The sequence below is a fragment of the Hoplias malabaricus genome, chromosome 13 (genome assembly GCF_029633855.1).
Source record: "Hoplias malabaricus isolate fHopMal1 chromosome 13, fHopMal1.hap1, whole genome shotgun sequence".
Classification (NCBI taxonomy): Eukaryota; Metazoa; Chordata; class Actinopteri; order Characiformes; family Erythrinidae; genus Hoplias; species Hoplias malabaricus.
The window spans coordinates 27,639,154-27,665,145 of record NC_089812.1 but is presented as its reverse complement, the minus strand read 5'-3'; the positions used below and the strand labels follow the sequence as shown (position 1 = coordinate 27,665,145).

The window sequence follows — 25,992 nt, the reverse complement described above, 5'->3', positions numbered from 1 at the left end:
TTAAAACAATTAAAGATATGGAAGCATCCAAATTATTCGGTGCTGCAATAAATCTCTACCAAACTTCCTACACTGGAACTTTCAACATCCTACATTAGAAAAGCTTATTTTTTAATTGAATATCTGATGATATATTTTACATTGCTCATGTTGAGTCCGTCTGGACAGAAAAGGAAAATCCTCTTTTTCTGCCTTAGGATGGAGGTAAGAAAGACTTTATTTGTTTCTAGTCACTTTCAAATACATCATGTCATATCTTACATTTCAGTGGAAGTCTATGTAAAGATTTTTTAAAGCATTTCTATTGGTCCATTCATCGTGGATTTTTACAGTGTGAACAATAGCTGTGCTATGTTCAAATGTTCAAAAAGATTTGTTAAAAATGGAGATTGTCCATTTGTTTTTAAACATGCCATCATTGTTGCAGCTCAGACAATGCTCCAGACAGGAGAGAGGGTAAAAAGCATTAGAGGAAAACTGCCATTTCAATTTTACTGCATGAAAACCTCTAATACGGTAAAATGACATCTATTTGTTGAATGGAAAGATGGGTACATGAGAGTGGACGGATTTTTGTACTCCACGTAAAGCAGTATGTGTATACAGAGATGTGTTTTCACTGTGTATTTAGAGAATGTTTGGTTTGGAATCCACAGATATACTCCATGAATATGTTTATTTGGATGAAGGTTGATTCAGTCCCACAGAGTTTCACAGTGATAGGCATCTGGTACTGTAAATGCAATTAAACATGCTGCAGTTCTTTTGTTTTGTGTGTTTATGCTGGTTTATGAACTATAAAAACCAATATAATAAAAATAATTTATATAAGAAAATAAATTAACTTAAAAAAGAAAACAAACAAACAAAAAAACAAGTTTATTTGTTTGTTTACATTAAAAAATGTGGAAAATCCCTGGAGGACTTTTTTTTTTTTTTGCAGTGCTTTGCACTTTTTCTGTGTTGTGTGAAAAGACTGCTATGTAGTGTTCCTCCACTGACCTTGGCTTTGGTGTCATCTTCAGCAGGTTTTGGATTTTGGCAAGGTAAATTATTTAGAGTTGATTGTTGAATTTAGCAAAAAACAGTCAAAATTTTGTGAATGTTGCACCACAGGTCATTTTCTCTGGGTTCCCTGTTTCCTCCTACAATCCAAAAACACGTACTGGTAGGTAGACTGGCTACTCAAAATCCCATAGCTATGAGTGTGTGAGTTACTGGGAGTGTATGGTACCCTGTGGTAGACTGGTGCTCCAGCCGTTATTAGTTCCTACTTTGCACCCAGTGATCGTGGGAAGGGACACACCACAAACCTGAACAGGATGAAGCAGGACACAGGAAATTAATGAATGAACATAATAAAGTCAACATTTTACCTTAAAATTTTGGGGGAAACAGCCAGGCCAAATCTTTGACTGGTATTAACCCAGTCACAATTAATATAACAGGGTAATCATAATTCATAAAAAGCAAATTAATTAATGGCTGCTGTTACATAGCAGAACACAAGATGGCGCTGATACATTTACCATCTTCGCGTCCGTGGAGCGGATTTAAAGTGCACCTGTCGGGGACAGTATTGTGGCTCTGTATTGAGTTTTGATGAAAATACTATTTTAAAATTTAGAGACTAATTTCAAATAAAAATTTATGTATTATGTGCTTAAACAATAATAAGCAACAACACTCATGAACACAAATGTGATGCAACCCAATAAGAGGGAAAATCATAGTTATTCACTTCCTGTGAATGAAACTCAACACAGTTCAGGAGAGAGAGAGAGAGAGAGAGAGGAGAGAGAGAGAGAGGCAGGCGGGGGTAGTTTGTTAGGAGTAAGAGGGAGAGAGATGTGTGAAAGGGCAGACAAGGAGGGGTAGTTTGACAGAGAGGGAGGTAGAGAGAGAGAGAGAGAGAGAGAGAGAGAGAGAGAGAGAGAGAGAGAGAGAGAGAGACAGACAGACAGTGCAGGACAGTAGCATTCTGGCCGGGTCTAGGAGTCGTGAGGATGGAGATCCGTCCAGATCGCTTTAAGGCTGCTGCAGCAAAAACCTTAGGGAAGTTTCACAGGTAAGAACAGTGACTTTACACAATTTGTCTCCTTGATTCCTTTTTGTGTTGCCCACTGTTGTGTATCTACTTCTCTAACACAAGATATTCTAGTCATCAACCCATAATAGTCTCTTTAGGGAACTTGTGAAAAGGCGTGTTAAGTTAGGATGGAGAAACTAGATGGTCTGTGCTACACTTTATTCCCATCACATATAGAGTGTTCAGAGTTCAAATGTACTTTTGTGTAATGACAAAGATATTCTCTAAGGATTAAGCACTAGAGAACATCTGGGGCTCCACTGGGCTTCTTTAAAGAAAGAATTCCCACAATGATGTATTACTTTGTGGATTTCAGTGACTGAATTATAATGAAATCTAAGCTTAAAATTGATATTATTCTTTTGGAGTTATTGGAGGTTGAAGCCCATATTTTGATATAGTGTTGATCAGAAACACTCTTGGCTGTTGTTTCATAACCTCTCACTCACTGACCGGTTGAGAAGATTTATTGGTCCAGGCAGATATTGTGAACTGTTCTTAATCAAGTGTTCTGGCTTATTGCACTTCCGTTTTCACTAATGAAATCATTCTATAGCATCCAATGACTTATCTCCAGAAGGAATTAAAATTGCTGAGCAAAATATATATAATTTATTTTGTTAATTTTTGTTGTTGTTATTCTTTTAGTTATTTAGACTCGTGAGTTTATTTAAGGGAACCGTTCATCTTCTGAAGTAATGAGCAGGATTAGACTATCAAACTATGTTTGATTGATACCACATAAAATAAATATCATTTTTGACTAGTGAGACTTTAATAATGTTAATTACTATTTAAAACAGAAAAAATATTTCAAAGTAGTAATAATATAATCATCAATGAAAAGTATAAAAGAAACATAGTCAGTTTCACTTTAAACATAAATAGGCTCAATTACTAGAATCCATTAATATAAACATCAAAATTGAAATACTGACAATTATCTTTTTAATAGAAATAGTAATTCGAAGTTGAATTGAATAAAAATATTCAAGGCTAAAAATATTCAGCATTTCTATGAGGATGAGATTAATCTGGTGCTGAACAGAGTGTCTCTGGGTGCTGTTTATAGCTCATCAAAGAGTGACATCATTTTTACCTGAAAAACAGGTAGCACTACTTACCCAGACATTTCACCTCATTTTTCTGGGAATTAATTTCTATGGAATATTCCATTTTGCAATATTTAGATATTGGAAATGCTTTATTTCAATAATGAAAGCAAATGTATGATCCTCAATAAACTTGGCAAAGAAGCAAAAGTATCGTTCTGTAAACGAGGTACAGTTATTGCAGACAAAAATCTTTTCTAAAAGAACATGAACTAAAAATAATGCAATAATAAAAAAAAAAAAGATAAATATTTCAGCTCATGCTCTTATGGGATTTGCCATAGCATCTCCATATTGAAATCTCCCCTCTAAAGCTCATCATTAACATACACACACAGAGAGAGAGAGAGAGAGAGAGAGAGAGAGAGAGAGAGAGAGAGAGAAGAGCTGCCCAGCTGTTTCCTGCCCTTCCTCCACATTGCCACACCCGCGGCTCCACCCGCAGGAAAATCGCACTAGGATTAAAGGCATAAAGCACATGACTTTTGGGTTCATTCACGTTGCTGCACGTGACGCAGATGAAATGACCAATGAGACTCGGATTAAACTGAGTGCACCCTCTCAACGCACACACACACACACACACACACACACACACACACACACACACACACACACACACACACAGTGAGAGAAATAAAGAGAGGATAAACAATATTCCCCCAGTTTTAGTCATTGCCCACCCATTAGCACAGTCTCCCCTAGTTTCATGAAATTGAGAAGGCCAAGGCCAGAACATTATTCCTCTAACACTAACACAATGCATGTTCAACATGCTTGGAGTAGAACACTAACTGCCAAGTTCTGTTATGTTCACAAATAAATGCTCATGCTGTCTAGCATTGAGCCTAGTGTTCAAATTGGGAGGACTTGGATAGTGAGTGATACATTATGTGGGATTGGAGTGCTGGGAAAATCCATTCAGGATCAAGTGGGGCTATTAAGCACAACTTTGTATAAGTTGCAGTTATTCAGCACCATTTGGCATGGAATGGGGTGATGAAACTGGATGTTTGGAATTATCTGAAGGGATCAGACACCATTCGGGATGACTCGAGTGGATTAGGTTCCCTTTGGGATGACTTGCAATGATGAAGCACCATTTGGAATGACTTGGGGGATTAAGCACCCTTTGGGAACAGTGGGGGTTGCTGGAGAACCATTTGGGGGATAATTTTCCCTTTGGGAAGATTTCCACTATTTGGAATGAGGGGGTGAGTGGTGAATTAGAATTTGGAATACTTTGAATGAGAAAGAAATATGGGTGGAAAAAGCCCGTATATTGCATCATTTGGGATGAGTTGGGGTTAATGATCATTTGGGATTAAATGGACTGATTTAGCACAATTTGGAATAATACACTAGTTTGGGTATTGAAGCATCACCTGAAAGGTGTTGCACTATTTTGGATTAACTGGAGTGTTGCAGCACTATTGGAATGAGTTGGAATAATGAGCCTTCATTTGGAAACAACTGGATTGATAAAGATCTGATTGCCATGAGCTGGACTGATAAAGCTCTGAAAACAAAATTGATTGTTGATGCTCCGTCTTAGATTGACTGCAGTAATTAAGCATGGGAGTGGTTAAGATAAAGTTATGTCACAGTAATATGAAGCACCATTTGGGATAATTAATCCAGTGAATATCTTTGAAGTCAGCTGGAAATAGATAAAAAAGATAAAACTACACTTGGGATGATTTTTAGTCTTGTAAACATTGTTTGGGATGAGTTGGGACAATTGAGCTCCACTGAACACTTCTGAGATGAGTTGGAGTGATGATGATCTTTTTGGGAGGAATTTGAGTGATGACTCTCTAAATGCTCACCTTTAGGGTCAGTTAGAATACTGAAGAACAAACCTCTGGGATAAGTGTGAGGAATGACGTGCACAACTCTGGGATCAGTTGGAGTGCTTTTAGTGATCCTGAATTAATCATTCAGTTTCGGGATGACCTCATTGATGCTCTTGTACCTGAATTTAAGCAGCAACATTCCATCGGCTTACGTAAAGCCTTCTCAGAAGAGTAGAAAACAAACACTGCAAAAACAAACTTGTTACTACCCCTATTTTTAAGAAGAAATCATGAGTAGGCATGAGTAGGTGTCTCCATACCTTTGGGCATTTAGTGTATAAACAAACATACACTCTTTTTTTCCTGCCCCATCCTGAGTGGCTTCATCAGGGAGGATATAGTTGTAAAACTGTAGTTAAAGGTGTTTATATGTATACTGGGCTTAGTGATTACCTTAGTGATGAGGTAATTACATTTATCAGATATTTCTGATCTGAGATTATTTTTTATGTGAAAGTCATAGATAATCAGAGAAAACCAAATTATTAAAAATGACTGCTTCAGAAAAAATATTGCTTCAGGAAAATCTCATTGCTCATTGATGTTTCTTCCATTTGAGAAACTAATCATACATTTTAAAGCATGTGAATCTGCAAAGAAATCATCACTGAGAAAAAAAAATGCATATCTAAAAGCTGCTGGTGGCCACAGATCTCAAAATTAATGAGTTAGGGAAGTTTTTAGAAGACAAAAATGTAACCTCTCAGAAGAGTGCAGAAGTATCCCTGAAGATTTCTTTGAAAAACTGAAAGGAATTCAGAAATGAATGGAAGCAAATTGTGAATTGCTTGTCAAGCAATTTGGTATTACATTTAGTTCTTGGTTTATTATGTGAACTATTCTGTTTTCAATTTCCCAATGCAAAAAATACGAATATCTTGTGCTTAAAATGTAAATTCACCATTTTTCATCTTTGTCTTGGGCATTTCCTGGACATTTGTTCATGCTTGGGTACTACGTCACTTGTCAACTGATGTTCACCAAAAGAAAGTCAATCACACAATCATAGTTTGAATACATTATTTTTATTTGTTTTATTTGTTTTAAATCAGTTTTAAAATTTAAAAAGGTATTGTTTTAGAAAATTGATGGCAACTATTTTACTTGCATAATTAGAATGATAAATTCATCTGATTATATTTTGCAAAAACAAAGGATTAAAATACACTGAAGTGTCTGTAAATCACCATATCTATGTTTAGAAATACTCATATGTGAAACATTTGACTGGAAATTAAATAACTGAATAGAAATCTCTGACTTTTGCACACAACTGTGTGTGTGTGTGTGTGTTCATGATGAAACTGCATTATAGAGAGCAGTACTGTCAGCAGCTGATTAATCATTTAAAGCCTCTTCTGCTCCTACTGTTACACTCTGCAAGTTCTCACATCTATACACCTCACACCTGCATTCACACACGCACACACACACACACACACACTCTCTCTCTCTCCATCATTTACACTTCTCTACCTCTCCCTACATCCCTCAAAACTGCATCTTCATCTTCATATTCTCTCCTGCCACTATCCCTCCTCTCCCTCACATTAATTCTTTATCCCTCTATCTATTTTCCCTGTCTCCTTCTGTCATCCATACATAGATATCTTATGGAACTAAATGTTATTAAAGCCTACGATTCATGTTCTGCCTACAAAACCTGAAGGTAAAGAACTGCACCTTTGAAGGTACCACCGCAGTGAAAGATTTTAATAAGGGGAACTTAACGTGTCATAATTATTTGCGACCTTGTGATAATGAGACAATGATTTACTAAATGGTATTTTTTCAAGTGTCAGTAAGGGGCTTCTTTAAATAATTCCAAAGTCACAGCAGTTGCTATAAAGTAATGCATTTGCAAGCCAATTAAAAATGTAGTAAACATACTGTGGAATATTAAAGCTTTGAAATAAGATGTTTAACCACAATAATCACTGATTACTCCACTGTTCATCTGCAAATTAATAATTTATTTTTTGAAGATTCTGTGGGTTGGAAATGTTGCTTATCTGACGCATGTGAAGGTCATGTTGTTAGGAAATATTTTTATCTGTGTGTGTGTGTGTGTGTGTGTGTGTGTGTGTGTGTGTGTGTGTGAGGAGTGGGGGTCTCTCCCTGGGTGACACAGTCCCACTGAGACCCAATCTGTTCACTGGAGGTAAGGGGGGGGGTGGTTGATTCAGTATAAAATATAGATAGAGAAAAAAAATAGCGAGAGAGAGAGAGAGAGAGAGAGAGAGAGAGAGAGAGAGAGAGAGAGAGAGAGAGAGAGAGAGAGAGAGAGAGAGAGAGAGAGCGAAATATATTGAAAGGGAAAACTATTAAGAGAAAGATGCAAAATGTGAGTAAATTAAAGACAGAAAGAGTCAAGAAAGCAATAGAGGATGAGTAAGAGACAGGAGGGAGAGAAGAGAAAAAGGAAAGACAAGAGAGCAAAAGAAACAGTGAAGACAGAAAGACCGTAAGGTGTAAGGTAAAGTTCAAGGTAATGCAATGGAGTGAGATCAGGAAAGGAAGGAGAAATATATACCTTTTTCAATTTTACCACCAGTGGCCACAATATTCCCTTCACAGGGCAGAGATGTAGGTTAGTGAAGAAGGTCAATAGGTGTTTACCTGCCAAACTGATCACTGTAGATTAAAACTGAGTGTTACAGGTTGACAGGGTTCATTAGTGGAGCAAAGGAACAGCGTAATGGTAATATGGATGGATGAATGGATGGAGAGATAGAGAGAGAGAGGACAGTGGGATTATGTAATTTTTTACCGCTCAGGCCTCATCCTCTTACTGTGGGATTAAAAGGAACTGCTTGTGTGTGTGTGTGTGTGTGTGTGTGTGTGTGAGAGAGAGAGAGAGAGAGAGACTTACAGAGTCACCAGTCATTTCAAAAACACTTTGTTCGCTTTATAAAACAGGTGTTGTACACCTACCCCTACTGGACATGTAGGTGGGGTACATAGTGGATAATATCTCTTTTCATATTTTTTTCTGCTAAACATGATCTGTGTTTACGACACATTTGCTCTGAAATGATGCAGAGAGAATGATGAAGGCATTTATTTCTTTTGAGAGATTTTTGAAAGTTATTTTCTGCAGTTTTTTTTCTGTTGGATTTTAGTTGGGTGGGACATCATTCAGCTAACATGATGTCAGGTCTACTGTAGAACCAGAGTTAGCAATATATTTATGCCACTCTCCAAGGTAAAGACACTGCCTTCTATTGCTTTAAGCCTCTAGGTCTCATTGGAATTGGAGGGGGACAGTTGTAATAAAGATAATGGCATTATAACTGATGCACTTATGCACCTGGACATTGTATAGGAGGAATGAGTTTCCCAGAAATGCATTGCAGCATCACTCCAACCTTACCGCCAGTGGCTGCTGGCATTCAAGCCTCTAGAAATGCAGGCGGTCCAGCTGCCCTCCACTGAGAGGTGTTTTTTGGCTGGTCAGTGTTTGGTGTACTGGAGCAGTGTAGACCACGGGTCCTCACTGCAGTGTCTCAGGGGCAGAGTGTGTTTGTGTGTGTTCTCCATATTTTAAGTACAGTTTGTCACTGGCTGCCTAGCTTTCAAAATCGAGGTCATGCTAAGGGTTTATTCACAAAGTTTCTCACTAGCGCTACTGTTGTGCTAATGACGCTGCGTTGTTTTCGTTGCCATAGCGACCTAATTTTTGCAAGATTAGACCTGCCCTTGCAGCTCTGTTATACTATTAAACTTGATTACTGAATAAATCTATATTGAACATTACATGGGTAAATGTTAACTTCATGGTATACCTTTAATATTAACATACATTTTAACATACTAAAAATGAGTGACCAGTGGAGTTAATATCAAATTGTCATGTTCACAAACATTGCCAAAAAACAACACAGCTATAGATTTCTCATTATTTTCATTAATGTCATATTATTTCTATAGGTTTTGATTCTGCACAGAACAAATAAATCACATACAAATGCGAATGTAAAACTAATTTATTTTTCATTAAAATAGACTTCCTGCTTTTATCTTAATTAATGGCATGGCATTAGTGTCTCAGGAGAAAGCAACGTGTGTGTGGGTTTGTGTTTGTGCACTAACAGTATGTCACAGATTGTAGCAGCAGCATGGAGCAGTCCAGTAGGGCTATTTGCTGGCACTGGAAAATCACAAGTTCAGTGGGATTCTCTCTCTCTCTCTCTCTCTCTCTCTCTCTCTCTCTCTCTCTCTCTCTCTCTCTCTCTCTCTCTGTTTATGAAATACCCAAAGATATTGTTTTAGCAGCAGTTAGAATAAAAGAGGTGATGTTTCAAATCTCTCTGGCAAAGCTTATTTTAACCTTCATCCTTCTTGATAGTGTCTTGTGTTTGAGGAGTACCAGCTAATGGAAGAAAGTGCCAATGCTTAAATTAGAGGGAAAATTGGTTTAAAAAGGCTATGAACACAGCTGTTTTGTAGTTTTATGGTGGGATACAGAATGAAAGAGATAAGATGAAGCATGCAGCATGCTTCCTGTAGCAGATGAAGACTCACAAGTACATAATCTGTAATCCGAGATTTTTTCATCTCCCTGTGCACACATGGTGAATCATGAAGAAACACACACTCAAGAACCCTCTACCCCCACTCGTAAACTCTCTCTCTCTCTCTCTCTCTCTCCCTCTCTCTCTCACTCTCTCTCTCTCTCTCACACACACACACACACACAGACAAAGAATACATTGTAAAAATGTGTGCTAATTGTAGCCCACAGTCATTCTCATTAGCAGGTAACATATGTGCTGCAATTGTCTTACAATCTGTCTTTAACAAGCCTTAGACTTAATTACAATTTCGTTTCTTAATACATGATTCAGCAAACGAAGCACAGGGAAAACACTGAATTAGGAAAATTTAAACCAAAGGGAGAATCACCAGTGCAAGCAAGGGAGCCCTATATATTGCTGCATACAAACATTTACATATCACTCATGGGCAATAAAGGGCAATAAAAATATAACACTGTAATACATTTTTGTGACACACTTTTCTATGTACTGCATTATTTAGATTTTATTTTCCAGAAAAAAAATCTATTTTAATGATGCTGCAGTTTATTATAATAATAAATAAATTGATTTGAAATACATAGTCCAATAATTAACCTACAATAGGGTCGTCTTTTCGCAGCACATCCTCTTCCTGGGACCTAAATGGCGGTAGGCCGGGATTTCAGAATATCCGGGATTTTGCTGTCAGCAGGCTTTCCCCGACCCAATTCTTGCCCTGCGCAATAAAGCCCTTCCGTGTACAATTTTGATGACGTTGCAGGTGAGAAAAAGGGGCGCGAGGGTTCTAGTGTTCAAGGGGTCAGGTCAGGGAGCTGAGTACAATTGGGACACGGTTCGCTTTTTTACATCACTCCTGCTCTAACATTATTCAGTAGCTCCGCTCAACATTGCAGTATTTTTCTAGAGCCTCGAACAAAAATGTACTAATAGTTTTTAAGGTAATTTATCTTAAACTCTTCTTCATGTACAGAAGCGTTTCTGTGAGACTTCAGTTTTCTGCTCTAAAACAAAACAGAATGTCATCTCATCTGTGCCTATAAAGACGCGAATACACGGACACATTTGCCGTTACTTTCTGACGAGTATAAATATACGGTGGCCCTCTAACAGGTGTTAGGTTAAAACTAAGAGTATTTTTACACAAATGCCTGGTTCCCATCGCTGCCATGTTCCTTTAAAATGTGGTGTTCGCATTTAGTAACATCTAAAAACCATCATCATTAACATATATCTTGTCGTTTCCTGTCATGAAGACTTTTCTAATGCAAGCCATAACAGATTTTAAATAATCTGTCATATATTCTTATATATAATCTATATTTAGGGCTAAATATTGAATGGAATAGGTGTATCAATATTGTTAAAATTGGAATAATAATGCATATTGTTTAAATGAGCCCACTAATATATAATTTAGAAGAGGAAAGTCCAAAAACACACATTTGTAGATAGATTGGCAACTCAAAAGTGTTCATAAGTGTGAGTGTGTGAGTGAGTGTGTGTCGCCCTGTGAAGGACTGGCGCCCCCTCCAGGGTGAGTTCCTGCCTTGCGCCCAGTGATTCCAGGTAGGCTCTGGACCCACCACAACCCTGAACTGGATAAGTGGTTACAGATAATGAATGAATGAATTAATGGAATTCTCTATGTTTGACCAACGTTGAAGTTATTGAATATTTTGGCTGGAATTCTTGTGGTAAGTTCAGAATGTTACATTTTTTAATACTTCCTAAAAATTTTACCATAAGCCTTTTCCTTCCTAAGCATGTATGCCTCTGGGCCCACACTAAGGATACCATTTAAACATTTCACTGTTTAACCCACAATTGAAAAAAAAAAAAAAAGTAAAAAGAAAATAAATATAAATTAAGTGTAGACACCCATTACGCATCCTTTCCATCTCTGTCACATTGCCGCTCATTTCCGGAAGTGAATAATTTCTTTAATCCTAATCTGAGGGTGGGGTTACAGATTATCTGAGAACCAAAGTGCGAATGTCCAGAGAGGGAGAAAGGGGTGGAAGTGGTGGGCGGGAGCTTTAGGCTGTATTCCTCACTTACACATGGAACTGGACATGAATTGGACATGCATCTTCTACAACTAATCACTACTAACCTATAAACAGTTTACTGTATTTGAAGATACAAATCTCTCTCTCTCTCTCTCTCTCTCTCTCTCTCTCACACACACACACACACACACACACACACACACACACACATACACACACACAGAGCAAACATAGAAATATGTCTCTGGTGTCACTATCCCTCTATGATTGCGTGTTGTTTCAGGTTGAAGGGATTATGAGGGATAGGGAATGTGAGGTAGAGGGACGGGTTGGGGGATTAAATCATGAATTGTGGTGTAGTATTGGTGAAATCTGTGCTTATATTTTAATGTTTATATAGTGCTGGAGCATGCATTGGAGTTTACAATTGAAAAAATACATATTAAAACACTGAATGTAAAGTTAGAAAACGATAAATAAGGGATCACATTGCTTTAATATTTTAATTAGATTTCCTAGTTAAATAGTCCTAGGAGATATGCTTAAACATTCAGGGTGGGAGGAGTTAGGACACAAGAGGGTAAGTGGTAAGGAATGAGGAATCAATCAATCATCACTTTTTTCACCAGTTGCTGGACTTGAAAGCCTCTCCTAATAAAACATGTATTTCAAAGTATGAGCATACTTCTCTCCTTAGTAAATTCAAAAACACCTACTGTTTAATTAACTTAAGAATTTTACAACACCCTTTCATTAATTTTAATTGTTCAGAATATAACTAAAGGAAGTTTACCATCAACCAATGTCACGTGCTGCAACAAGAAAGTGAAGAAAGTCATAAGTATGTTTTGATTTTATTAGGAATGAAAACTTGCAGCCATGCTCACTTAAGTCCTTTTGTGAATAAACCTCACTGCTATGTGATAGTTATTGTTTAAGTGAGTTTTATAAAAGGTTTCCTTATTTTTTTCTTCAAAGTTTTCACAATTTTGAGGGTTAAATTGACTAAACGTTTTTACAATTACGGACAACAACTAATAAGCAATGAACTACAGTTAAGTTTTACAAAATGTTTAAAACATACATAATAAGTCTTTGTGACAGGTTTAGAATAACTCACCCTACATGATTAAGAATTAGAAAAATAGATATCAGCTCAGACTGTGTATGGCCCAATGTAATACTGTGTCACTGACATAACAAGAACAAGTAAATAAAGAAATTGTATTTATTTTATTCACATTAATTAAAAGGAAATTGCTCTGTTCTTTCTTTGTGGATTGTACGTATAGTTTCATGTTTCTGTGGCATAAAACAAGAAATGCAGGGTGAAGCCACTGAACTTGATTTTCTCTGTGGTCAGATAAACATTTACACCTGATGTGTGTTAATTTTCCATACGCCAAAGTTACCTGTGCACTGGCTTGTGTGTGTGTGTGTGTGTGTGTGTGCAGTGAGGTGGGTACACAGATGGTCTCTGCTTAACGCCCATGTTCTGATATCCACAGAGACACCTACCTCACCCTCCCTTCCTCTCTCTCTCTCTCTTACTTTCTCTCTCTCATTTTCTCTGTTTGAGCAGGTCCCAACATGAGCTTTTGTTGTGGTTCCAGAAACATGATGTGCTGTTGGGTTTTGATTTTTAAAGCAGTAATTTAGATATAGATGAATTGTATACAGTTATCCTCTTGCCCTACCGTCAGGTTTATTGTCTGAAATCTTTAGTTTTCAAGACACTTTTGTGGATATCTCAACAAATTAACCAACAAAACATATTCAATAATACAACTACAACTTCCTACTCGTATTTCCTTCCCAAGCACTCTTTGTGATTTTGTTCTGGAACTTGCTCCAGAACAAAATCACAAAGAGTGCATGGGAAGGAAATATGAGTAGGAAGTTGTAGTTGTATTATTGAATATGTTTTGTTGGTTAATTTGTTGAGATATCCACAAGGAAAAATATATAAGTAAATTGCAAAGTGTTCCTAATAAAACAATGATTTAATGATTCAAACAAGAAAACAGATTTAAACATTATTTATGAATAAAACTTATGGTCATCCCAAACATCTTCCTGCAGAATCCTTGAAAAGCGTCAGGAGAATGGCGAGACGATTGAGCTGTCTGCAGAGGGAAGACCAGAGCTGGTGGAGGAGAAGGAGCTGCCCATCGTTGACTGCACTTGCTTTGGCTTGCCGCGCCGCTACATTATTGCCATCCTTTCTGGCCTCGGCTTCTGCATCTCGTTCGGCATCCGATGCAATTTGGGAGTGGCCATTGTCAGCATGGTCAACGAGCACACTGTGTTCCGTGGAAAGAAACCCATCATAGAGGTGAGGGCAACATCAATAAAGAGCCATGAGAAAAAAATCCACCGCTTATCCAATTCAGGGTCACGGTGGGTCCAGAGCCTACATGGAATCATCGGGCGCAAGGCAGGAATACACCCTGGAGGGGACGCCAGTCCTTCACAGGGCAACACACACACTCACACATTCACTCACACCTAGGGTCACTTTTTGAGTCGCCAATCAACCTACCAACGTGTGTTTTTGGACTGTGGGAGGAAACCGGAGCACCCGGAGGAAACCGGAGCACCCGGAGGAAACCCACGCGGACACGGGGAGAACACACCAACTCCTCACAGACAGTCACCCGAAGCGGGAATCGAACCCACAACCTCCAGGTCCCTGGAGCTGTGTGACTGCGACACTAACCTGCTGCGCCACCGTGCCGCCCATGAGAAAAAAATATTTCTGAAATTTCTCTTTGCAGCAGAATATAATTTTTAGTTAATTAATTAATTCATTTATTAATTCGTTTGTTCAGTCATTCATATATAGTCTGTAACCGATTATCCAGTTCAGGTTCGTGGTGGGTCTGGAGCCTACCCAGAATCACTGGGCACAAGGCAGTTTCACAGGACGACACACACTCACACATTCACTCACACACTCATAACTCTGGACACTTTGAGTCACCAATCCACCTACCAGTGTGTGTTTTTGGATTATGGAAGGAAACCGGAGCATCCGGAGGAAACCCACACGGACACAGGGAGAACACACCAACTCCTCACAGACAGTCACCCGAAGCGGGAATCGAACCCACAACCTCCAGGTCCCTGGAGCTGTGTGACTGCGACACTAACCTGCTGCGCCACCGTGCCGCCCATGAGAAAAAAATATTTCTGAAATTTCTCTTTGCAGCAGAATATAATTTTTAGTTAATTAATTAATTCATTTATTAATTCGTTTGTTCAGTCATTCATATATAGTCTGTAACCGATTATCCAGTTCAGGTTCGTGGTGGGTCTGGAGCCTACCCAGAATCACTGGGCACAAGGCAGTTTCACAGGACGACACACACTCACACATTCACTCACACACTCATAACTCTGGACACTTTGAGTCACCAATCCACCTACCAGTGTGTGTTTTTGGATTATGGAAGGAAACCGGAGCATCCGGAGGAAACCCACACGGACACAGGGAGAACACACCAAACTCCACTAGTGCCTCCTATCAGCGACTGAGACCCAGTTCACCTGAACATTACTGACCCAGCTTTGGCTTCACTCTATAGATACTGCAGATACAGCTCCACCCACAGCATCAGCAAACAACTGATTTACTGATTCACTCTTATATACACACCTTTATATCCTAGTAATCTGTGTATACACATAGTAAAATGTTTTTATCAATGGACCAATAGGAAACCTTCAATATTACTTGGAAAAATTGTTTGAATAAACTTCCATTCCAAGTTACCCTAAGATCAGGCAAACCTCATATATACAAAATGGTTTGCTTACTTAATTCTAGGAAATAAAAATGTAATTTAAAAATGTATTAATAATTAATTAAACTATTTTAGTGCACACATTAACCATTGTCCAAATGGATCTCAAGAAAACAAATAAAATAATGTATATGGGCCTTTTGAAACTCTAAACATAGGATGAAATATAATCCTAGCTTGCTTTCTGTATCTTAGGATAATGACTCTGTGATGTGTTAAAGCCTGAGTTGGATCAAAATTTGGGATTTTTTTTATATCCTCTATATTACTTTCTTTATATATATATATATATATATATAGTCAGAAAGAAAATCCTGCCCTGCCATTGGCTGCAGGTTTTGGCTTGTATCTTGCCCCTGGGTGACCTTTGGTAGGGATCAGCTTTGGTTAATTCCGGCTACTGTTACAGTAGGCATGCCATTTAACAAAGCACATATACCCTTTACACTTACACCATGTACCCTATACACGTTACCTTCAGAGCCAGTGGATACAATTGGAAAAATGAAATGATGTTTGGATAGTGGATTGTTTAAGCTGCTGGTTTACTCCTTTGATGCTGATAGATTCACATTTCATTTACTAATTTACAGACTTATGCTCTTCTTTAAGGTGAATAAAGCTGACTTGGCATCTCTGACTGTGGCATGGATTTTGAATTCTGCTATTAGTGCTGAACGTCTGATGTAGATATAAGTGACATGGCCACTTTCATCTAGTTGTACAACATTGTCATAGGGTTTTGAGTTTGAATATTCCTGTTTCACAGCTTGTTATTAGAGTACTCAGGTTAGTATTCATATAAGGGTTGTTAATTTGGAATGTCAGAGCCGAATTACTGTTCTTCATATTCTTATTATTATTATTCTACAGTCAAAATGTAAAATACCACTCCTCCTTCAGGTTTCAAGCTGGAACCACAAAACTTCACAGGATCATAGGACCTATGCAACCCTGGTTGCTTGTCCGTTTTTGAGTGATACGAATTATGGATTTCGGAATACAAGCTTCCAAAGGAAGCTCCCATAGGAATACATTGGCCAAAATTTCAACCTGCTCTAACTCAGTAAATTTTCAAGCTATGACCATGAGATTTCAACAGATCTCACAAGGTGAGACCTGGGCCCACCAGGACCTGTCACATCAGATTTCACATTGATCGCACTCATGCATCACATTTTATCCCTCCTTCAATATCCCTCCATTCATTTAAATTGGGACAGCTACAGTGGGTGAAGTCATAATCCACTCGAACTCAAGTGTCTTTCTGAATAGGCCTTTTTCAGCTAAACATTTTCTTCTAAAATCCTTAAACTTTCACCTATAAACTTTTAATGTGGAGTTTTTTTAAGATGGCCTTCAAAATAATATGACAGGCTTTTTAAGGTGGTATTTCTTTATAATGCGACCATTTCTAAGTTATTAAAATGGTAATTTATTTAATGTGGAAATCTAATTGAAATAACTGTTTTTTAAAGTTGGAATTTTTTTAAAGTGGAAATTTTATTAAGGTGTCAGTCAAGGTATATTGGCAGTCTTTATAAGCTGGTGGTATTTTAAAGGTAGTATTGAATAGATTGTTCTATAAATTTAACATAATAGCTATTAAGCAGCATATAAGCTATTGTTGCAGTGATGTTAGTAATACATAAAAAGCCAAATTCACAAAATTTCAGGAACTTTCACCTACTAGTTTTAACTTGGTGTTGTTAAATTTATGATTAATTTGCTATTTCATAGCTTTGTCATTGTTGCCCAAATCTTTACCTCTCTCTACAGTTATGTAGTTGGAGCATGTAGCTTGATTTTCTCTTTCATTTTTTCAGCAGTCAGCTTGAATCTTTGAATGCTTTTCCCTTTCAGTGTCTTTTAAACTTAGAGGTTGTCTAAGACCTAGTCTAAGGTAGGCCTCGGCACCACCACTGATATATATATATATATATAAAATGGGGTCTATGATTCCTAACACTTACAGTGTTAGGATGTAAGGTTATTTTCTGAGTAGCCTATGTTTTTATACACATTCAGGATTTGTTGCCAAAGACCTCTATTTTTGTCTCTTCTGACTATAGAACCTGTTTCCATTAGTACACTTTTGCAGTTCCTATTGAAAGGAAAATGCTTTCTTCAGTAAATCTTCTAGTACATGGATCTCTAGCGGAATATCCATGTACTACTTTCTATGGATAAGCATCTTAAAATCACAGTTCTGACACTGGCATATAGTTGGAACCAGTTCATATTACATTTTATTGTAGAACTGCTTACAGTGCAGGAACAGTCATGGTATGGTTGGATTTCAAAGAATATTACACCATTGGCAGATAAGTGTCATTAAAAATTGAACACAGCGGCAGTGGAAAGGGACATAGTGTACAGCATTAAATGCATTGAACATTTCTTTAAGTAACGGTATTAATAGAACACTTACAGAAACTTTCCACCACGTAGTGGTTTAAGAGAACTGGAGAGATTTTTTAAATAAACACTGTAGTATAGAATGCAACTCTGTTTTAAGAGTAGTTTTGGTATGTTTGAAGTTGACTGTGCAATTTATAATTATTGTTTAGAAATAGTCTTTCTCTCCCCTATCCCTCTTTTTAGTTTGCTTTTTTGCTTTTTTTCATTTTTCACTTTGTTCACTTATTCTCTCTTATCTCATTCATTTTTTGTCTTTCTTACTCTCTTTACACCCTCACCCTGTCATCCCCCCACACCTCCAACGTCCCTCTAACCTCTAGGCTGCTCAGTTTACGTGGGATCCAGAGACAGTGGGGATGATCCATGGATCATTTTTTTGGGGTTACATTGTGACACAGATCCCTGGAGGATTCATCTGTCAGAAATTTGCTGCCAACAGGTACTTTGTCCCCAAATATTTTTTTTATGAAAATATAAAATAGTAAATATGTGTGTTCTTATGTTTTGTGTTTCTGATGGTCTCAGAGTGTTTGGCTTTGCCATCGTTGCCACATCCACCCTGAACATGCTGATACCAGCCGCAGCACGAGTCCACTATGGATGTGTCATGATTGTCAGGATATGCCAGGGTCTTGTGGAGGTAAACCATCTGTGCTTTTGGGTGTGTGTGTGTGCAAATATGTGTAAATGAAACATCTAGTAAACTGCATCTAGAGTACAGTTTAGCACTATAAGGATTTGCATGTACCCATATGTCCAAGAATTAACAGCTATCAGAAGCCATTGCTTAAAATATATAAAGCTATAATGCTAGGGGAAAGTGTCAGAACAGTGTGACATTAATTTTTTATAAAATTTTAACTGTTATTTTAACCCTGTGTCAAAAAGTGTGTTTTAAGAGTTACATTCTAAAGTTTTAGTTTAGTTACAAAACACAGTGTATACGTGAAAATATTGGAAATATTTTTTGTGAGTGAAATAAAGGTTCAAGAGAATTAACAAATCACAGACTGAATTTTACAAAATGTCACAACTTTTCTGGAAATGGGGTTTTTACTTAGTGGATGTTTTGACTTAGAATTAAATAAATAAATAATTCTCTCTGAAGGCCATTGAAATTTATACTTTCAGTAATCAATGGCCTAGTATGTATAATGCTTATCTGTTAATATTTCTTATTGCTCCACCCTCAGGGTGTATCATATCCTGCATGCCATGGAATCTGGGCCAAATGGGCTCCGCCCCTTGAGAGAAGCCGACTGGCCACAACAGCTTTCTGTGGTGAGATGTCAACCAGTGATAATTAATATGCAATTTATCAGCACAATGTTAGAGGACAGAATTGTTGTTATGAATTGTTGAATCATGAATCGTGAATTGTTGTTATGCTTCAATTATAAACTTTATATGATCTATAGTTAAGAAACTGCAGACTGTGCTGTTGTTTTTGATGGTGATGTAGTTTTGATATTAGCAATAGGTTAGTTTGTAGCTGCAGCTGCACATGAGCCTAAGGTAACGTGAATGGATGTTTATAGCAACTTAATATTACCTTTCTTTTAAATGCGTACATTTGACAATGCAATATGTACTAAAAATGTATACAAATAATACTGTTAAATATTTGAAAAACTGAATCTAAAATGACTGTGACATTTCCATCACAGTCAAACACACCCACTGTGATGAACCCTGGCTGGGAAGCCCAGGGATAAGCAATTAAAATTGGCATGAACACAGGCATCCACTTTCAAATGTGGTTTTTCTAATGCAATTTTATGTCTTTTACATTGCCAGTCAGTGTTTGTATATCACAATTCTGACTACAGTGAGGTTAGTTTTACCTTGATTTTGTCTGTCCGGTGCTTTGACGGCAGCCTTTTTAATGGTGATTTGTGTACGCTTGTCTAAATCAGGATCATATGCTGGAGCTGTGGTGGCAATGCCTCTAGCTGGAGTGTTAGTGCAGTATGCTGGGTGGTCTTCTGTATTTTATGTGTACGGTAAGTAACAATCATGTTCTGGCACAACAAACCTACAAACAAATCTTAAGCCTCTTTTTTTTTTTACCTTTTCTGAGGGGGCTATATATGATCTTGTAATATGAAACTGTGAAGTCTGTGGACTTTTTTTTGTGAAATTCACATTCAGTTCCCACCCTCATAAACCTTCTTTCACCCTCTTTTGGATGTGTGTGTCCTTTGAAAGCTGCAATGATACATTTACTTACTGACAGGAACAGCACAACATTGTACCACTTTTACTGTGGTAATAATCCTGCTACTGCCTGTCTGTCGTAACAACATTCTGCATAGCTTCAACATAAATGGGCAGCAATACAGTATACAGCTGTATTCCAAGGTGTGACATCACAACCATAATGGGTTGAAAATAGCCTGATCCATATATTGACTGGGAGTTAACAGTCTATTTTAAAATTTCTGCAATGTTTAAAATATTTTTGCATACAGTAATATGAAGGTGTATAGTGTTTGGACACTGTCAATGAAACTTGAACTGCTGTATTATTAATGATGATTAACTTTCCCTTTTCCTTTTCTGCTTCCTATTTATTCTCATCTGTCTCTCTTTCTGTTCTGTCTTTCTCAGGTAGCTTTGGGATAATGTGGTACCTGTTCTGGATTTTAGTGTCCTATGAGAGTCCAGCTGCCCATCCAACCATCACCCCTGAAGAGAAGAAATATATTGAGGATGCAATTGGAGAGACAGCAGGACTGGTCAATCCACTGCAGGTGCATATTTAAAAGCCTTTCTCTCTATATGTGGTCAGATTTAGAAAAAAACAAAATGGGAAAAATCAACACGATGCAAATGCTAATTTCTTCTGGTGTGTTCATTTATGTTGTGCCAATGGTTTGGCCATTCTTCATTAAACATGGACATGTGAAGCTTGTAAATGAGCTTTGATGTTTTATTGGAAGCTTGTGGCAAATATTTTACACTGAATCTTCATTAACTGGGCAGTTTCTGGACAGATTTTCACACTTTAGTTTACAACCCACAGAGGTTAAGTACAACAAGCCCCAATATTTTACTGAATGTAATATGCGTGCATATTTTACCACACATTTTCTTTCTCCTTGACACACACACTAAAGAATTTTTTATTATCTCTCTCTGTAGCTTATTTTCTCCTCTCTCATTTTGCTGCTGCTGTGTATATGATGTGCTGTGTGTGAAAATGAGACAGAAAAGACACCACTGTTTTTCTGTTCTCTGCAGAAATTTAAAACGCCCTGGCGTCATTTCTTCACCTCTATGCCAGTATACGCCATTATTGTGGCCAACTTCTGCAGAAGCTGGACATTCTACTTGCTCCTCATCAGCCAGCCAGCCTATTTTGAGGAAGTGTTCGGCTTTGAGATCAGCAAGGTGAAATGAACACCATCATACAAGCGCACACGCGCACACACACACACACAAACACACGCACACACACACACACGCACACACACACACAAAACACAAGCATACAGAATTATCTAAATGGGATAAAAATTATTGTGATTTAAAATTACATTTCAAAGCTTAAATGTGATGTTCATTCTAAACATTTGGCAGTATCATTGTACGAGAATTCTCTGAAATATCTACAAAATATTAAGAGCAATCTCTTGCTCTCTCTCTGTCTCTATCTCTATCTCTATCTCTCTCTCTCTCTCTCTCTCTCTCTCTCTCTCTCTCTCTCAGGTGGGGTTGGTGTCTGCTCTCCCTCACCTGGTGATGACCATTGTGGTACCTGTGGGGGGGCAGCTGGCAGACTACCTAAGGTCACACAACCTAATGACCACCACAAATGTCCGCAAGCTCATGAATTGTGGAGGTGAGTGAGACAGAGAGAGAGAGAGAGAGAGAGAGAGGGAGATAAACAATATGTGTGTGAGTGTTTTTGTACTGTCTTGTCCAGGTTTAGCAGCTGGGGCAATAATCACTGAGGCATAACAGATAAATACACACACACACACACACACATTTGACACAGATGCATGAGTGATTCAGTGATATTTCACAGAGCAGCGAACAGGTACGCACAGAACGTCAGCTATAAAAATACAATTTGCTCCAGTTTGGATGCTCAAGAGAATGTCACCTGGACCACTGCACCGTCACCCAGACAAATATAAAGACATTTCCAAAAACTAGACACATACATACAGGAAACGGAACAAAACACTGGACTGTCCAACATGGTCATATTATAAGAGGTGGAGGAGCCTAAACCCAAGGTACAGTTACTTTGTTGAAACAAACTGATAAGCCTTGTAGTTAATGTCTGTATATTGTTTTGCAGGATTTGGAATGGAAGCTACTCTCCTCTTGGTGGTGGGTTTCTCCCACACTAAAGGAGTGGCCATATCATTCCTTGTATTAGCTGTTGGCTTCAGTGGGTTTGCTATCTCAGGTAAGAATACTGAACACATACAACACTAGGTTCTGACCCTGCCCAAAGGTTTACTTTTGCATACATAACATTTTAGCAAATGCTGTAATCCAGAGGACTTACAATTAGTCCTATTAGAATATTGGGTCATTATAATGTTGGGAATCTTGCAAGAGAATAGAAACCTAGTCTGATGCATGGAGGGCAGCAGTATTATGCACTGTGTTATGGAAGCTAAATGAGGCCGAATGTTGCAAAATACACATAGATTAATATATGGCTGTTTTAAGCTAACAACATTTTTGCATTGTTTTGCACATGTTTTTCACTTACAACTTAAAGAGTAGTGCATATTGCACAGCATTTTTACCATAATAATTACATCATGGGTGTAATAATTACATCATTGTTGCCTCATGGTTGTCAGTACCGTTGTCCTAGATGTCGGACTGTGTGACGAAGAGCAACCTAAATAAATTAGTACCTGAAGCCGTTAGATTACTGAATGAGAATCTTCGTTAGTTGTTGGGATTGGTCTTATTTTTAATAATTTAAATATTTGTTTTTTTCTGTTGTCTATTGTTTTGTAATGTCTGTGGGCCCAGCATGAACTGCCCCCTTGGGGATAAATAAAGTGTATTCAATTCAGTTCAGTTCAATTCAATTCAAACCTTATAATGGATATAACTGAATCCACTCCTGGCTTTCTGTTTGTGACAGGTTTCAATGTTAATCATCTAGACATAGCGCCACGTTATGCCAGCATCCTGATGGGCATTTCTAATGGAGTGGGCACATTATCCGGCATGGTGTGCCCCCTTATAGTGGGAGCCATGACCAAACATAAGGTACATGCTAAAAATAACGTGCCCCCAACACACACTGACCTGCCTACAGTCAATCACACTCACTCTCTCACACACACAAACACATTGTAATTTCTGTATATTTCATGTGTATTTTCTTTACAGACTCGTGAAGAGTGGCAGTATGTATTCCTCATTGCATCGCTGGTACATTATGGAGGTGTGGTCTTCTATGGTAGGTTTCATTAATCTCATCTGCTTTTGGTGTTGCATAACTGATGCAAATTAAAAGTTTGCATCTTCTCTTCTACATTTAAGCAATGTTTTCCAAGGTAAACTTAGGATATTTGAGTTTTTATTCCTCCACCATGATTTACAGTCTCAGTTTGCAGCAGCTTTCAGATTCGGATTACTCCAAAAACTCTGATAGCCTGGTGCATATCAGTGAAAATGAGAACCCAGGAGAAAAAGAGACCAGAAATCTGTGTGACATTTAGAGTCTCTCAGTAACATCTCACACTGAACTTAATTGCCTCAGAAGCTGATAAACATTAAGGGCCACATGGGAAATGTAGTTTAACATGTCTTCAACCCTCTCATTTTTCAGGTTTATTTGCATCCGGAGAGAAGCAGCCCTGGGCAGATGCTGAGTACACCAGTGAGGAGAAATGTGGCATTCTGGCAGAAGATGAGCTGGCCAATGAGACAGAGGAGCTGTACAGAACGGGTGGGCAGTACGGAGCTATCAACCAATCAAATCAAGCAGGGCCTAACCAGGGTGGGACTGGGGGAGTAGGGAGTTGGGTTTCAGACTGGGACAAAACAGAGGAATATGTCCAACCAGCGGGGAGTAATAATTATCTTTATGGAGGTGAGACACACAGGGAACTTACATAGTGACAAAAACTATTTCTTATCAATGAAAATAAAAGTAAAATGTATAAAAAAAACTGTCCATAGTAAAATCTCCAGTGTAAAATGAGCTGTATTTTAACACGCTAGATTTTACTGTTTAGACAGTGAAACTGTACCATGGCACTGAGGGAATTAGTATGTGTGAATAAATGAATGAGAATTTGTTGAAAAGTTCAAATGAGATGTAATGAAGAGGTGGTGTGTGTGTGTGTGTGTGTGTGTGTGTGTGTGTCTATTAGCCTGGACAATGATGGTGCTGTGTTTTCAGCATTTTAGGCATTCTGCCAATGTTGCAGTAATGCACTTAATAAGAAGATGAATATTGTATTGAATGCTTATATATACATGTTTGTGCACGTGTGTGTGTGTATGCAGGTGTGTGTGAGGGTAAGTGTGTATCTTTCTTTTCTGAGCACAACTCCTTGTGTTTTCATGCTTTCTGTGGTGAATGAGTGTTGTTGTTATCACAAGGGGGAATGTGTAGCCCACATGACCTAAAGTGGTTGTGTTACTTTTGTGTGTGATTTATGCAATAACTGTGGTTTTGGGGAATGACAATAGCTGAAACTCTCTCCATCCAGTAAGTTTTTTCCCTGTTCATCACTGCTGTTCTCCCTGTTTTTGGATATTCATTCAAGGATACAGCATTCTAAGCACAGCACTGAAGAGCACATGCTTGATTATCTGTAGTCCTTTTTCTCTTTTTTTGACCACTTTGTCCCCACTCTTCAGACCACAGTTGGCAATTCAAAAGTGCCCTTTGCACTTGCAGATATACTTTTGCTGTTTTAAGGACATTTTGTAATTAAATCTCTTTTCATCAAAATGACATGTTGTGAGGTTAGTTCCAAGACACAAATACTCTGATGCTTTAAAAGTAGCTTAGATATAACTCAACTCCTTCCCCTTCATTCAATACACACATCTATGAATATGAAATTGGTTCCTGCCTGTCTCCACGTAACCTGTTAACCTGTTTTCACCTGCAGCTCAAAACCCCACCCAGCAAGATGATGGTTTGGTTCCTTAAGTTTATGATGTAAAAACCCTGGTTATGTAATTCTGCCCATCTTTGGAACAGTGCATTTTCAATATGGTGTGTGTCACAGAATTCCTGGACGCTAGTCACAGCACTAGTATATGTTATACATAAACCTCAGCAAACATCATAATTATGACTGAGGATGTAAACATATAACAAAACATCTTTTTGGACCACAGTTTTCATCTTTAAGATAAAATGCCAAATCATCAAATAAAATAAAGAGTTTCTTATGACAGAAAGAATGTGCTTTATCTCACAAATGTATTAGTTCTTAAAGAACATCTATAAGAATGAACAGGTACTTACATGCGTATATCCTGTGTTCATGGACAGGGAACTGATGTTAGATTAAATCTGTCATAAATATATACTATTCACTTCCATTCGCACACCCTTTGAAATCTGAATCAGAATTGCAAAAGAACTGAGTGGTATTCTGGCCCCTTATGTTTGGTGTTGTTTCTACATTTTGTTTGTTGTTTTGTTTGTTTCTGTGCTCTTCTCCTTCTTTTTCATTATTTCTAAGAAAAATACATAAGATAATAGCTAGTGCTTTTTTTTTTTTGAAAAATAATGACAAGTGTATAAATTGTACATGTGAGAATTCCTTGTGTAAATTAAAACTGATAAAACAAAAATCCCATGGTTCTCTGTTTGCTGATTTCAGATTGATCTCTGAATTTGTTAAGCATGCTAATTAATGTAATGACTGATTATATTGATAGCACTGGCAGATGCATCAATATTTCAAGGTGAGCACTTTCCATCTGATTATATGCATGCTTCATTGCCTTGTTCTTACAAATATATATTTTCCATCCCTCTCTTTTTCTCTCTCTCTCTCTCTCCACCCACTGAGGGCATCTGCTCTTCTCTAATCTTTGCCTAAAATCACTAAGATAATCCTTCCATCCATCTGTCAAAGAGGGAGAGCTGTATATTTAACGCTGTTTTTCTGCGCAACTGGCGACATCTAGTGTCAGGGAAGCA

At 37.8% G+C, this 25,992-nt stretch overlaps 1 protein-coding gene across 1 annotated transcript; it reads left to right on the top strand.

Moving 5' to 3' along the window:
* The first annotated feature begins 1,974 nt into the window (after positions 1–1,974).
* On the top strand, positions 1,975–25,598 carry slc17a7a (solute carrier family 17 member 7a). The gene is made up of 13 exons (XM_066642062.1): positions 1,975–2,068; positions 13,690–13,942; positions 18,155–18,273; positions 18,360–18,474; positions 19,028–19,115; positions 19,751–19,837; positions 20,445–20,587; positions 21,078–21,227; positions 21,546–21,678; positions 22,147–22,257; positions 22,957–23,084; positions 23,208–23,277; positions 23,650–25,598. Exons 1-13 carry the CDS (start codon positions 2,007–2,009, stop codon positions 23,937–23,939), a joined length of 1,749 nt encoding a protein of 582 aa, XP_066498159.1. The 5' UTR covers positions 1,975–2,006; the 3' UTR covers positions 23,940–25,598.
* The last annotated feature ends 394 nt before the right edge of the window (positions 25,599–25,992 follow it).

Bases quoted from the DNA above. Each gene is read 5' to 3' on its own strand.
- slc17a7a (XM_066642062.1), top strand. From the start codon at position 2,007: ATGGAGATCCGTCCAGATCGCTTTAAGGCTGCTGCAGCAAAAACCTTA. The intron at 18,274-18,359 runs GTACTTTGTCCC...TGATGGTCTCAG, and splicing joins CAGAAATTTGCTGCCAACAG to AGTGTTTGGCTTTGCCATCG. The intron at 23,278-23,649 runs GTAGGTTTCATT...CTCATTTTTCAG, and splicing joins TGGAGGTGTGGTCTTCTATG to GTTTATTTGCATCCGGAGAG.